The 15,766-nt window shown below is 42.1% G+C and overlaps 1 protein-coding gene across 1 annotated transcript in view; it reads right to left on the reverse strand.

Moving 5' to 3' along the window:
* Window positions 1-6,251: 6,251 nt before the first annotated feature.
* Window positions 6,252-15,766, reverse strand: part of ADGRE3 (adhesion G protein-coupled receptor E3) — a 74,721-nt gene continuing 65,206 nt past the window's right edge. Inside the window, exons 14-16 of the mRNA XM_066272283.1 lie at window positions 15,333-15,501; window positions 10,953-11,048; window positions 6,252-6,450 (exon numbers count right to left, since the gene is read on the reverse strand). Coding sequence (XP_066128380.1) covers window positions 6,442-6,450; window positions 10,953-11,048; window positions 15,333-15,501 — 274 coding nt within the window. The 3' untranslated portion in view covers window positions 6,252-6,441. The remainder of the gene's footprint in view (window positions 6,451-10,952; window positions 11,049-15,332; window positions 15,502-15,766) is intronic.

A 15,766-nucleotide genomic window follows, 5' to 3' on the forward strand; every position in this document is an offset into this window, starting at 1 on the left:
CTCCTTTCTCCATCTCTGATGATTGTCTAATTTTATATAGAGAGATGGAGCTGAAAGAGGTTCCCTTTACCATCTTGGGCCCAGGGGAAGAGAGGTTGGGTATTCTTGAAGGATAAAAATAACAAAGGCCATGGTTTATAAAGCATGTGTTGTTTGCTAGATAGATGCAGGAGCACTTGTTTAATCTTCACAGTGACTCTGTGAGGTTGCAATGATGACCAATCCCATTTTATAGCTTGAGAAACTGAGGCACAGAGAGATGTCATGGTCTGTCCATTGCTATTTAGTAGATCAGTGGCGAACTGTTATTTGGACTCAGTCTGTGCCTCCAGTAGTCTATTTCTTTCTGTAGTACCTGCTGCCTTTTGAGGGATGGTCTGTAAACATGAGTTATTTCTGAGGACCCTCACCTGGTAGCTCTTGTTTCAGGCAGCAACTATGGGAATGAAACAGCTTGGTCTGGTGAACAGACATCTTGGGCTAAGATAAAAGACCAAGAGTTGACTTCTGAGTCTGATAATAATTTCTGTGGCTTTTCTGGGGCTATTATCATAATGCAGATGAGAGTTGATGGGGACCAGGGAGCTAATTGTAAAGGTAGGAAGAATTCTGGGTCTATTATGAAGCTACAGCTAATTTGTTTGATGAATTGAATACGGGGTTTGAAAGAGAAAAGAATGACCCTCACGTTCACAGCTTAAGCAATAGAAAAGATGGAGTTATCATTACTGAGAGAAGAAAAAGTTTATGAACATGACACATTGAAATTTAAGTGATTCATGATCTCTGGCTGAAATTCTTAGAACTTCTCTTGGGTCAAGAATGGAATCCTGTGTGTACCAGGTGTCATCCTACCCTGCTTGTATCTTTGATTTTCACACTTTCTATGACTTCTAGTGGCCAGCAGCTGCCACCACAGTCTACCTGGTCTGGCACATGGTAGGTGAGAAGTTCCAGGAGGAAAATGCTTCCTGGAACAGACTTGACCCCCAGCTCCCTCACTCCTCGAGTGGGGTGGCTCTGAAATGAGCATTCCGTGTGACTGCCCCATGCTCCCTGCTGGGACTGTGGTCCTGTTGCTTATAGGGGCAGCCTGCTTGATAGTGCATCTTTGAACACATCTTGTACTGGCTGCCTTTCCCCCCTGACTCACTTCATCACAATCCTGCTGGAATTTCCTGGGATCAGCTCCAAAATAAACTACTTGTGTTCGAGTCCTTGTTTCAGGGTTTGCTCTTGGGGGAACTCAAACTAAGACATTACAGGACAGGAGAAGATGAGCTTGTGACATGGTTTTGGTTTGCTTGAAATGGAGGGGTCCCTGGGGTGCGAGACTTTCTGTGCCAAAGCTGGAAAAGTCCTGGGAAAACTGGACTGGGAAAGCTGACCACCCATATAGGAAGATAGTGTGGTATCAAGGAAGTAAAAAAGAAAAAAAAACAAAAGAAAAGAAAAGAGAAAAGAAAGAAAGAGGAAACTTCAAGGAGAAAAGCAGACATAGATCAAATAATCTCATTCTACATTTTAAATGTACACAGTTTTTTTATTTTTTTTATTTTATTTTTTTATTTTTATTTTTAAATGTACACAGTTTTAAGTTGTTAGTTTTACTTCATTAAATCTGGAAAAAACCCCCCCAAAATTGATTATTTTAAAAAATGAAGAAAAAGGGACCAACAACATCAAGTTAGATCAAGTTAAGAGAGACTGAGAAGCAGCCAGGGCACTCAGCAGTGAGGAAGTGCTGGGTGTTGGCCCTTGGGCATGTTGGAGGCAGAAGTCAGACCACAGCAAGTTGAACAGTGAGAGGACGGGAGGAAGTCCAGGCGGCGGAGTGTGAACTGTTCTAGAATCTGGTTGTTAAGGGGAAGAGAGAAACAGTGCATTGCATGCAGCAGGGAGAACTTTGGGGGGCGGGCGGGATCTGAGTATGCCCTCCCTACTCTTACACAAACCCCGTTATCCCCATAGTAGATCTCCTGGGTCTCCCAGACTGATTTTTTTTTTCTGTCATGATTTTCATCTTTTGCCATTTTGCTTTGTGCCCTGAGATTTTTTTTCCTACGTGGTCCTAAACCACTAATTTGGCCCTTGATCATGCTCTTCCAGCACAAGTCCTCTTTTTGTTTATTCCAATTTTATTTAGTTCCATATATCCTTTTGGCGCTGTATTTGAAGCTTTTTACATTCTTATTTTTACTATTCTTGTTTGAAGTTGTTGCTTGTCTACTCCGAGAAGCTCTGTTCTGCTGGTTCTCCATTATGTTGGACTATCCTCTCTTCAGGTGACTCTGGGACTCTCCTGGTGCTCGTTTCCTTTGCGGTTCAGATCTGGGGGTTGAGAACTTTAAGCAGTGGCAGTTCCCCAAGTGTTGGAAGCAGTGGTGGGACTCAGCCAGTTTGCACCAGTTTGGCAGAACCAATACCTAATTTTTTGTTGAGTTTGGCAAACCGGTTGTTAAAATGGCACTTGTAATCAGGGTTCTCTCTAAGATGGGCACCTGGACAGCTGCCCAATGTGGAAATCACACATTTGCATTCCTTACTCTTTTTTAATGTTCATCTATGCAACAGCGTGTTCTAAGCAGCCTTCCTTATGAACCAACCGTGTGTCCTCCCCACATTTCCATCAAAGCAGTGAAATCCCAGAATCAGTCCGCTTGGAACCTTTACAAATGTGTGCTTTCTGATCTTCACAAGACCTTCCGTGGTACCTGAAACTTGCTCTTTCTATTCCTAGTCAACTTTCCCACATGAGGGCTTGCTGTTTTCACTTCCTTCCTCAATTCATATCGCTTTCCCCTTTACATAAGGCATAAGACTTTGTCTCCTACTTTACAGAGATAATAAACACCAGCTGACAGAAAGTCCCTCTGTTTTCAGGCCTCTCACAAATATTCCCACATCCATGCTCATCCTTGCTTCCCTTCCTCATCAGTGCCCATTATCTCCCTCTCTATCCTTCCACAATAGCAAAGGGGCCTCTGGTCTTATTTAAAGCTAACCCCTCCCTCTGTGCAATGGAGCTCGTCCCCTCCTGTCCTTAGCAGACCTTGCTCCATTGACTATGTCCTCTCTCCTGAGTCTTCCACCTCTCACATCCTCTTTCCTGGGTCTTCTCCAGTGGCCCTTAAATATGCTAAAGCTGGCTCAGCACACTTTTCTGTGAAGGGCCAGATAATAAATATTTTAGACTTTTGGGGCCATGTATAGTGATAAAGATGATAGAGATAGATGATGATGATGATGCCAATCAAGAAGCAATATGGAAATATCTTAAATAACAGTTCTATTGTTTTTGTCAGGTATTAATATTTTTCTGTTAATATTTTAAAACCCTTTCTTAAAACATAATCTAGTTTTGTGTACCTCTTTTATTGTTCTTATTTAAGTATTAAATGCATGAAATAATAAACTATGCCACTTTTTATACTTAAAACAGTCATTAGGGCAGAGAACTGGTTGTTAAATTATTTGAATACCACCACTGGTTGGAAAGAGATGGATTCTCCTCCCTGGGGTGGGGCATGTGTGCACCAGGCTACCTCTCTGTTCTCTGATCTCCTTGTTTTCTATTAGACTCAGGGAACTATTAGAACTCAGGAGTTCTATTAGCACTCCTCTTGGAGTTCTTGGGGATGTCCGAAGGATCTGACACACACTCATTGCTCGTTGGGAGTGATGCTGACCTAATTGCAGGAGGTCCATAGACTCTTCCTAGGCTGGACTGTGTCTGATCTACACCTTCAAGCTCTTTTTACCTTATCTGGGGACTCTTCACCTGGTGCATGGGGGAGACCTTTCAACCCCAGATTTCTCCTTGAGGATTTGCACCCATTTGCCATGGGCTCCAGCAGACTTTTGGTTTTGGGATATATTAGGGTTTGGAGTGAAGGCGAACTGAAACATGTACAGGTGGTCATTTTTATAGACTCTTCCATTGATCTTTCTTTAGCACAGAGACAGAAAACTACAGCTTTGTGGAGGGGGGGAGCAGAATGTCATATCCTGCCTGCAGTTTCTTTTGTAGATCCAGTGAGTTTGTGTATTTCTAAAGGGATATACACATATATCCCTTTACATACATACCACATATATTATGCTTGTATCTATCAATTTTATCTATGTCTATCTATCTATTATCTATCTATCTATCTATCTATCTATCTATCTATCTATCATCTATCTATCTATCTATCTATCTATCTATCTATCTATCTATCTATCCATCTATCACTTATTTCTCTATCATCTTTATCACTATACATGGCCCCAAAAGTCTAAAATATTTATTATCTGGCCCTTCACAGAAAAGTGTGCTGAGCCAGCTTTAGCATATTTAAGGGCCACTGGAGAAGACCCAGGAAAGAGGATGTGAGAGGTGGAAGACTCAGGAGAGAGGACATAGTCAATGGAGCAAGGTCTGCTAAGGACAGGAGGGGACGAGCTCCATTGCATAGAGGGAGGGGTTAGCTTTAAATAAGACCAGAGGCCCCTTTGCTGTTGTGGAAGGATAGAGAGGGAGATAATGGGCACTGATGAGGAAAGGAAGCAAGGATGAGCATGGATGTGGGAATATTTGTAAGAGAGGCCTGAAGACAGAGGGACTTTCTGTCAGCTGGTGTTTATTATCTCTGTAAAGTAGGAGACAAAGTCTTATGCCTTATGTAAAGGGGAAAGCGATATGAATTGAGGAAGGAAGTGAAAACAGCAAGCCCTCATGTGGGAAAGTTGACTAGGGATAGAAAGAGCAAGTTTCAGGTACCACGGAAGGTCTTGTGAAGATCAGAAAGCACACATTTGTAAAGGTTCCAAGCGGACTGATTCTGGGATCTCACTGTTTTGATGGAAATGTGGAGAGGACACACGGTTGGTTCATAAGGAAGGCTGCTTTGAGCTGCAAGTAACAGATTATCTGACCCAAAGTAGCTTAACAAAAGGAGTTACTCTCACATAAAAAAAAAGCCCAAGGGTTGGTTCAGCAACTCAACAATGTCATAAAAGCCCAGATTATTCCCATCTTTCCTCTCCTCTGTCTCTTTTTCTTGGTTTGGTTTTTTTTTTTTTCAGAGACAGCGAGAGAGTCAGAGAGAGGGATAGATAGGGACAGATAGACAGGAACGGAGAGATGAGAAGCATCAATCATTAGTTTTTTGTTGCGCATTGCAACACCTTAGTTGTTCATTGATTGCTTTCTCATATGTGCCTTGACCGCGGGCCTTCAGCAGACCGAGTAACCCCTTGCTCCAGCCAGCGCCCTGGGTCCAAGCTGGTAAGCTTTTTGCTCAAACCAGATGAGCCTGCGCTCAAGCTGGCGACCTTGGGGTCTCGAACCTGGGTCCCCCGCATCCCAGTCCAATGCTCTATTCACTGTGCCACCACCTGGTCAGGCTCCTCTGTCTCTTGTCCAAGCATCATATTATAACAGTCAAAAATAGGAATTCATGGTCAGGCTTTCTTTAAGTTTGTCTCTTTTTATCAAGGAGAGAAAGTATTTTCCAGTCGGTGTTTCTTACATCTTGTACCAATTGGTTACAATTGGTACAAAGGCCCATCTTGAAACAATCTGTAGCAAATAGGAATTAGATCACTATGGTTAAGTTAGGACCAGGTTTCTCAGTCTCAGCACTCCTGACATGTAGAGGTGAATAGTGTTTTTGCTCTGTGTGTGTGGTCTGTCTTGTACATTGCAGTGTGTTTAGCAGCATTCTTGGCCTCTACCACATCGATGCCAGTGGCAGCGCACCTTGCCCCAGTCATGACAAACAAAAGTGGTCTCCAGATGTGGACAAATGTCTCTGGGGGAGGGCTATCCCCCCACAGCTGAGTATCAACTGGGCTTAGATCAGTCTCAGCTGACCTTCTGGGTTCAGGCACATTGCTGTCCCAAATCTGAAAACAATCAAGGTTCTGCTACTAAGGCACATGACAGTGCTGATGGCTGCTGAATAGACAATGCAGGGTGCCTGCCATCTTTGGTCACTCCTGGGTTAGGCTTTCTCCAGGTGGGTGTGAAATCAGAATGAGAAAGCAAAGGTGTTGAAAGTATGGGAAAAAATCATTTGACTTGGTTGATCATGAGATCTAGCCTGGATAAAAAAGGAGTTAAAAGAACAAGTTTTGGATGAGTGAGAGAAAGAACTTGAAAAGAAGCCTTGAAAAGGGACCTCCTCATTTACAAAAAGTTATTTGCAGTGGTCATGATTCGGATAACTACGGGCAAGCATTAATTGAACGAGAGAAATCCGATTCAACACACATTTATTGAGAGCCCACTGTGCAGAACAATCACTTCGGGAAGCAGATGTTAAACATTTCTTCTCCAAGAATGATGAGTATAAAATTCCTTTTGTCCTCAGCTTCCTTCCTCACAATGCCAGCCAGGTCCATGGATACAACTTTCCTCGTGAAGGTGAATGTCCTAGTTTTAATATTTTCTCTTCACTTGTTCTAGAAAGACATTCCCCCCACAAAAAACATTTAGGATAAAAAATGTAAGGATAAAACAAAGAAACAAAACAAACAACAAAACAGAGAGGAAGAGTAGGAGTGGGTTAAAGCCAGAGAGCCCCATCCAGTAGGCAAAGATGGCACAATCTCCTAGTATTTTGTGATCCTAGGATAGGTATGGCTCAGCTTATTGTGGGAGGACTTCTAAAAAATCCACAATGAAGAATTATTTTTTTGGAAAAACTTTTAGACATAGTATCCTGCTAGAGAATTTCAGACCCCAGGAGATTAGTTTTTGTCTACGAAGGAAGGCTAGACTTTAAGCTCCACTAAGGTAAGGTCTGTGTTGATTTTGTTACCTTTTTTTTTTTTTTTTTTTTTTTTTTGGTATTTTTCTGAAGTTGGAAATGGGGAGGCAGTCAGACAGACTCCGACATGCGCCCGACCGGGATCCACCCAGCATGTCCACCAGGGGGCGATGCTCTGCCCATCTGAGGCGTCGCTCTGTTGCAACCAGAGTCATTCTAGCACCTGAGGCAGAGGCCATGGAGCCATCCTCAGCACCCGGGGCAACTTTGCTCCAATGGAGCCTTGGCTGCAGAAGGAGAAGAGAGAGACAGAGAAGAAGGAGAGGGGGAGGGGTGGAGAAGAGGATGGGCGCTTCTCCTGTGTGCCCTGGCCAGGAATCGAACCCAGGACTCCTGCACACCAGGCCGATGCTCTACTACTGAGGCAACTGGCGAGGGCCTGATTTTGTTACTTTTTTATGTCCACTGTTTACCATTGTGTCTGACACATTGTAGAACTCAATGGGAGTACTCTTTGCTCCCTACAAGTTACAGCTACTTTAGAAACCCCAACTCCACCAGGGAACCAATATCTCCTGTAGTAACCCAGGAGGCTAGGTGTTCTTGGCCTAGTATGAGAGTCATTATATGCAGGAAGTTCAAAGTTATGTCGTCCCTCCTCCCTGTCCAGTCAAGCATGATTTTCTTCATAAACAGTATTGTCTGGTTACACAATTGACCTTCCTGCTTTAGCATGTTTCTAAGTAACAGAACTAGAAAGTTAACCCAAGGCCAAATTAGTTCACAGAAAGTTTTTGTTGGCTTTTACTTATATCCTGTGCCTAGAAAAATAAAAGTTCAGGAGATTCTTCTTGTTAAAGCAAAAGGAGATTCTTTCTTTCTTTCTTTCTTTCTTTCTTTTTCTTTCTCTTTCTTTCTTTCTTTCTTTCTTTCTTTCTTTCTTTCTTCTCTTTCTTTCTTCTTTCTTTCTTTCTCTCTCTCTTTCTTTCTTTCTTCTTTCTTTCCTTTCTTTCTTTTTCTCTTTCTTTCTCTTCCTTCCTTCCTTCCTTCCTTCCTTCCTTCCTTCCTTCCTTCCTTCCTTCCTTCCTTCCTTTCCTTTCTCTCTCTCTTTCTCTTTCTTTCTTTCTTTCTTTCTTTCTTTCTTTCTTTCTTTCTTTCTTTCTTTCCTTCCCTTCCTTCCTTCCTTCCTTCCTTCCTTCCTTCCTTCCTTCCTTCCTTCCTTCTTTTTTCTTTCTCTCTCTCTCTCTCTTCCTTCCTTCCTTCTTTTTTCTTTCTCTCTCTCTTTCTCTCTCTCTCTCTCTCTTCCTTCCTTCCTTCCTTCCGGAGATTCTTCCTGTTAAAGCAAATGTCTTTCTTTCTTTCTTTCTTTCTTTCTTTCTTTCTTTCTTTCTTTCTTTCTTTCCTTCCTTCCTTCCTTCCTTCCTTCCTTCCTTCCTTCCTTCCTTCTTTCCTTTCCTTCCCCTTCCTTCCTTCCTTCCTTCTTTCCTTTCCTTCCCCTTCCTTCCTTCCTTCCTTCCTTCCTTCCTTCCTTCCTTCCTTCCTTCCTTCCTTTCTCTCTCTCTCTCTCTCTTTCTTTTTTTAAATTGAGAGCAGGGGAGGCAGACAGACAGACTCCCATATGCCTCTCAACCAGGGATCCACACTGCAAGCCCACTATGGGGCAATGCTTTGCCCATCTGGTGAATTGCTCTGTTGCTTTGTAACTGAGCTATTTTTAGCACCTGAGGCTTGGAGGCCAGGGAGCCATCCTCAACACCAGGGCCGACTCACTTGAGCATCAAGCTATGGCTGCGGGAGAGAGGGAGAGAGAAAAAGAAAAAGGGGGAAGGGAGGGAAAGCAGATGGTCGCAGCTCCTGTGTGCCCTGACTGGGAATTGAACTAGGACATCCACATGCCTGGGTGATGCTCTACCACTGAGCCAACCAGTCAGGGCCCCAAATGTATTTCTTAAAGGGAGTTAAAGTGTTTTAGATATATTAAAAGTATAAAGATAAATACACAGCTCACAAAAATTAGGGGATCAGGGAATGTGCAGATACTCCAGTACTTTCAGCCTTTTGTATAGTGCATTTTCACCAATGAAATAAAAGTTGGTTTTGCATCTCATTTGCATAATTAAATAACTTTCTTTGACTTGTTTGCTTTTCTGATGTTTTTGTTTAATGAAAAAAAAATCAAATACTTCTTTCTTTTTATTGCTTCATATTCATTTTGGAATATCTCCTAATTTTTGTGAGCAGTATATACTCTATAAAAATACCTATAATATATATTCTCTTTTTAAAGATACATTCATTCAATTCCCATGATGTTACATAATGATGATGATGATGGTGATGTTTCATTATTAATTGTAGGAAACTAATAGCTGGGGTGCTAACAGATTCAGGAATTATTTTGGATTATCTGGGAAAACTTTAAAAAATCACACCACCTACCCCAATTTTACTCCTATTGAAAATGATTAAGCCTAAGAGTCATACACTTTTTTTTTCTGATCACCTGACTTGCCCAAGCCTTTTTTTTCCATGGTCATGTTTTCCTCTCAGTTTTTTTTAAAAAAAATTTCAATGAATTTTCCTTTCCTACCTCTGATAAGGGACAGATGTTTCTTCAGTGACCTCAATATTTCCACTGTTGGAGAAAATCACATATTATTACCTTAATAAATGTAGAAGGTGAGATATCAGAAATTTCTCAGTTTTGTTTAGCTTAAAACTACAATACCCAGCCCTGGCTGGTTGGCTCAGCGGTACAGTGTCAGCCTGGTACGTGGAAATCCCAGGTCCCATTCTTGGCCAGGGCAGACAGGAGAAGCGACCACTGCTTCTCCACCCTTCCCCCTCTCCTTCCTTTCTGTCTCTCTCTTTCCCTCCCACAGCCAAGGCTCCATTGGAGCAAAGTTGGCCTGGGCACTGAAGATGGCTCCATGGCCTCTGCCTCAGGTGCTAGAATGGCTCTGGTTGTAGCGAAGCATTAACCCCTGGTGGGCATGCTGGGTGGATCCCTGGTTGGGTGCAAGTGGGAGTCTGTCTGTCTGTGTCCCCCCCCCCCAATTTCTCTTGCAGGAAAAATATAACCCTCCCAAACCCCCACAAAACTACAATATTTGAAGGTTCTTTGGTTAGCAGGATGTAGTGGCTATGCACATGGAAGGCACAAAACCAAATGAGACAGAAAATTTTTATGGATTGTGAACTTTGAGCCCATTTTACTCATCCAGTGATGTACTTCTTATAAGTATGTCCTCTCATTGCTCTACAGGAGTAAATAAGGGACAGCTGTGGAGAGGAGTCTCAGGTGGTGCCAGAAGTTCATTCTTTGGTGTATTGAGCTTGAGTTAGCTCAATAGAAGAACAAATACCAGTAACCAAGTCCCAGAGAGGTTCCCTTTCTAATGACCATTTCTGTCCATTATTCCATGCATTTCTCTCCTATAATTATGATGGTTTTGTGTGTGTGTGTGTGTGTGTGTGTGTGTGTGACAGAGACAGAGAGAGAAACAGACAGAAAGGGAGAGAGATGAGAAACATCAATTCTTCATTGCGACACCTTAGTTGTTCATTGATTGCTTTCTCGTATGTGCCTTGACTGGGGGGCTACGGCAGACCAAGTGACCCCTAGCTCAAGCCAGCGACCTTGGGCTCAAGCTGGTAAGCCTTGCTCAAACCAGATGAGCCCGGCTCAAGCTGGTGACCTCGAGGTTTTGAACTTGGGTCCTCCACATCCCAGTCCGAAGCTCTATCCACTGCGCCACCATCTGGTCAGGCTATAATTATGTTTGACAGCTGGGATGGAGTCCCTCTCTTCACGCCCTTTCCATGGTATCCAACAACTCAACTGGGCTCATGCCCACTGCTCTATGGGAAATTGAGATTTCAGATGATGCCTACTCTATGTCTAAGATTGTAAGTCTCCTCACAAAGAAGTCAACTTTAGATGGTAGTGGTGCTGATGATATGTTTTACCCATACTTCTTTGAATGAGAAGTTTAGATACCAAAGCCAACTTAAGCACTGTTAATTAGCAGGGTCACTAGGAACCATATGGTGAGAGTAGGAAATATGACCCAGGTCATCAGGACAAAACCTCTTCCCCATACCTTCCAGGAAGGGGAACTCGTATTAAGACAAGGAGAGGAAGTTGGGGGTGTCAAGGGATGAAACATCAGAGTAAATCACAAACCCTCTTACCTCACTGGATTTTGAGTTAGGGCCAAACCTGCTGGAAAGCGTATGAGTCTCAGACTCAGATTTAGGTTTCATGACATTTCCAAACCATTTTCGAACCTGGAATATTAAAGGAAAACCCAGGATGGTTTTGTTAATATTGGAGAAGAGAAAAGGGAGTGTGGGGAAGAGGAAAGTGACATTATGAAAAGAACTTTTCCCACAAAATGTGGTTTATACACATGATAAATGTTACAAAGACTTAAAAAGGGGCATTCTGACACATGCTACAGCACAGATGAACCTTGAAGACCTTATGCTGAGAAAAATAAGCCAGTCACAAAAGGACAAATACTGCATTTCACACATATGAGATCCTTAAAATAGTAAAATTTACTAAGACAGAAAGTAAAATGGTGGTTTCCTGGGACTTGGCAGGGTCCAGGGTTTCCACTGTTTAATAGAAGGTGAGAAAGTTCTGGCAATGGATGATGGTGACGGCTGCACAACACTGAATATACTTGATGCCACCAAACTGGACACTTAAGCATGGTTAAAATGGTATATTTTATGTTCTGTGCATTTTACCATAATAATATTTTTTTATATTATAGAATAAACCTCTGTTGTAGGAAACTTATAAAATATGCTTATGCAGAGAAAGAAAATAGAAGTTACAGATAACTTCTCAATCTAGTGAAAGATAATTGATATTTTGGTGGTATCTTTCCATGTGACTTGGCTTGAGGTTCCTAAGAAGCAGACCCTAAGATGGGGTTCATGTGTAAAGAGTTCATTTAAAGGGCAATCTCAGGAAACACTAGTAGACCAGTGGGGAAGTGAAATAAGGAAGGGAAGACAGCCAGTAAAAAGTACCGAGGTCTTTCCACTGTGTTTCCACTGTGGACAACTGGGGCTCAGTCCCACTGGGGAGCTCTGGGAAAGAGCACAGCATCATCCCAACACAGGGAAAAGGGGTCTGGGACATTTATGCACAAGCTCTCATCAATCATTATTTGATGGCTGCTGTCAAGCACCATTATTGTCTGGAACAACCAGCTGGTCCCATGCATGGGCCAGGCATGTCTTATGGGCAGTAAGAAGCCCATAGGCATAGAATCACAGATGTTTGCAATAAGCAACCCTGGGCATGTAGAGATGAATGCCAAAGGCATATGAGGGGGCCATGAACAGTATCTGTTACACCAAGGTTTTCAGCCTTGGCATTACTAACATCTTGGGTTGTGTCATCTTTTGTGATGGGGGTCATCTTGTGTATTGTAGGATGTTTAACACCATCCTTGGCCTCTACTCATTAGATGCCAATAGCACCCCTCCCCCAGTTGTGACAATCAAAAATATCCCTACACATTGTTCAATATGTCTCCTGGGGGACTGTTTACCTGAAACATATGTACTCTTATTGGTCAATGTCACCTTGTTAAATTTAATTTTCTAAATAAATAAAAAAAAAAAGAGAACCATTGTGCTTTGCCATGTACACCTATACCCACACATAAACAAATACATAATAACAACAACAAACAATAAATGTTTATATATCATATAAACAAAATGCAACCCTTCTAGAGCAATGTTTTAAAATTTTTTTTTCTAATATATTTTGATTATCTTTTCAGTCCTAAAATACTTTTGTGCTTAAACAAAAATGAACATTTGAAAGTTTCAAGCTTATGCTTGTCCTGTGTTCTCCAGGAAGTGTTGGCTCTGTCAGCTCAGTTTCTTCTTCTCCCTCATCCACTAAGATATTCTTCTTTTTCTAGTTTGGTTCTTTGGGCACTTGAATGCAGAGTGAGGAGAAAAGGGAGGAAGGGAGGAAGGGAGAGAGGGGTGGAGAGAGGGAAGGAGGAAAGAAGGGATAGAGGAAATTGGAGGGAGGGAGGGGGGAGAGAGAGTGAGAGAGAGGACAAGGAGCAGAAGGAGGAGGAGGAGGAGGAGGATGAGGAGGAGGAGAATAGTACTAGGAGGAAGAGGAGGAGGAGAATAGTACTAGGAGGAAGAGGAGGAGGAGAATAGTACTAGTAACAGGAAAAAGGACACATTTTGCTTTAGTAACAAACAATTTCAAAATCTTAGTGGTTGAACTCAACAAAGGGATACCTGTGTGTTTTTTCCATGGTATTTGAGAAGTACAAATAAAGACCTTGAGTAATTTTGTATTTCTTTCAGTTGTTGGACTATATTTGGCCATCGTACCTCTTGATCTGGACTATGTGAATCCCAGCTTCACTGGGGTTTCAGTCTTTTACAGCATTATATTTCATGGTTGCATAGTATCATGTTCTATAGATATAGTATAATTTAACTAACTACATAGAAGTATGTCAACATACTTTGACAGTATACAGTAGGATTTTTTTTTGTTTTGTTTTGTTTTTTATTTTTCTGAAGCTGGAAATGGGGAGAGACAGTCAGACAGACTCCCAGATGTGCCCAACCGGGATCCACCCGGCACGCCCACCAGGGGCGACGCTCTGCCCACTAGGGGGCGATGCTCTGCCCCTCCCGGGCGTCGCTCTGCCATGACCAGAGCCACTCTAGGTTCTGGGGCAGAGGCCAAGGAGCCATCCCCAGCGCCCAGGCCATCTTTGCTCCAATGGAGCCTTGGCTGCGGGAGGGGAAGAGAGAGACAGAGAGGAAGGAGGGGGGGGGTGGAGAAGCAAATGGGCGCTTCTCCTATGTGCCCTGGCCGGGAATCGAACCCGGGTCCCCCGCACGCCAGGCCGATGCTCTACCGCTGAGCCAACTGGCCAGGGCCTACAGTAGAGTTTTATTGTATCTGGGGTTTAATTCTAGAGCCACCATGCAGTCCAAATTATCCTTGAGTGTCCCTTAGTAAGGTCACATTTGGAGGTTTATGTCTCCCATCCAAGTACTGACCAGGCCCAATCCTGCTTAGCTTCCAAGATCAGACGAGATCGGGCACGTTCAGGGTGGTATGGCCGTAGACTAGAGGTTTATGTCAATAAGTCCAAAGCAGCCAGTGCTTCCCAAATGTTAGACACACATCACTGTTATTTTGCTTAGCTGAAGACACATAAGTTGGCTTGTATTTAGTAGTCATAATGAATATAAAATTTGTATCTTGAAAACTGGAAGCTTGCACTGTGAGATGCCTCAGGAACTGAGATGAACTGAGGGAAGAGCACATGTAAGTTTTTTGCATTGTGCTCCCTCGGGAGCATACACTCACTGAGAAGACTTGCCTACACTTCTCTTTGACTATGCATGTAAGCTCATGTAAGCTACAGTGGCTTATATAGAGACGGGTAAATGGACAGATAGAGGGATGGGTATGTGAATAGATGATGTTATAAAGTATAGCACAATGGTAATCTAGGTGATTGGTACACAGCAGGTCCTTGAAGAGTATTATTTCATTTAATGTCATTTTGTTATAATATTGATGAGATGCTGTAGGAACTTAACTCTTGTTTATATCAATTAGCTTATGGTAAAACTGGTTTCATTTTATCATCAGTTTGCTTAAAAGTTGCAGAAGTTATTGGCAATGTTAAATGAGGACTTACTGTATATGTGTTTGCTGCATAATTCTTTAAACCTTTTGCATGTCTGAAAATATCCATAATAAAATGTTGAAAAGTCAGCTATGTAATGTCATTGTTACATGTTAGTATGGAGACTATACAACTACATGGAAATGTGTTTAATAATTTCTGTGTTAAGTAGCACGGTAGATTGTATTTTTATCTTAGTTATTCACTCCCTTGAAATAGTATTTTACCCTGTCTTAGCCTTCTTGGACATGTGACTTTCTTTAGCCAATGAGATATCAGTGGAGGTGATGCAAGCAGAATCACAAAGTTTGAAATGGCCTTGCCCAGTACGGCTTGCCTTTTTGTGATTTTGCCATTGTTAGAACAAGAACTTATGTTGGGAAATGCTCCCTTTTCTACCAAGCCTCAGGATGAGTCAGAAAGAGCAGACCTGAATATACCTGCATTGTATAGCCAAGCCAAGCTGAGCCCAGCCAAGATCAGCTAAACTCCAACCAACCTGCAGACTTGAGAATGAGAAAAGTAAATATTCGTGTGTAGGCCACTGAAATTTTTTTGAGGTTGTTTGTTACACAGAAATAGCTGACTATTACAAATGGGTAAGCTGAAGAAAAACATATTTCCTTGATATAGCATTACTTTGTGAGAGTTAAACATATCATTATTTGCTTTGTGAAAACCTTTAATAAACTGACATATCTCACAATCAATACCATCTCAAAATAGAGAAAATATAGGTAGTATTTACACACTGCTCACAAGTTCATATGAGAATTTAGAAAACATGGATCTAAATGTTTATTAAACCTATATACTTGAAATTTTTTCTTAACTTTAAAACAATAAAGAAAGGGTAAATGTTTACCTGCTGGCTGAGGAGGCAGTAGACCAGGAAAATGAAGATACCCTGAAGGCTACTTATGATAGTGAAGAGGTAAGCCATGACCCGGCCAGCTGGGCCCACCTGCAAGATGCCCAGACACCACGTGCAGCCCAGGATGACGACCTGAGCTGTCGCTTTCAGTGTCAGCATTCTGAGGGAAGTGGAAAATGAAAATATATTAAAGCTAATAATAAATGTGGACACCCCTATAGTATACTCGTTAATAGTGGAGATTCTGGAGCTAGACTGCCTTGGTTTAAATCCAAAGCAGCACAAAGCAAATGTGTGACATTGGACAAGTTACTTCGCCTTTCCATAACTTGGGTCCCTCATTTTTATAATAGTCCTATTATATAGGATTATATATTTATATATAAAGATCATATATAATCTTCGCTGCTGCAAAGATTAAATGA

The sequence above is a fragment of the Saccopteryx bilineata genome, chromosome 1 (genome assembly GCF_036850765.1).
Source record: "Saccopteryx bilineata isolate mSacBil1 chromosome 1, mSacBil1_pri_phased_curated, whole genome shotgun sequence".
Taxonomy (NCBI): Eukaryota; Metazoa; Chordata; class Mammalia; order Chiroptera; family Emballonuridae; genus Saccopteryx; species Saccopteryx bilineata.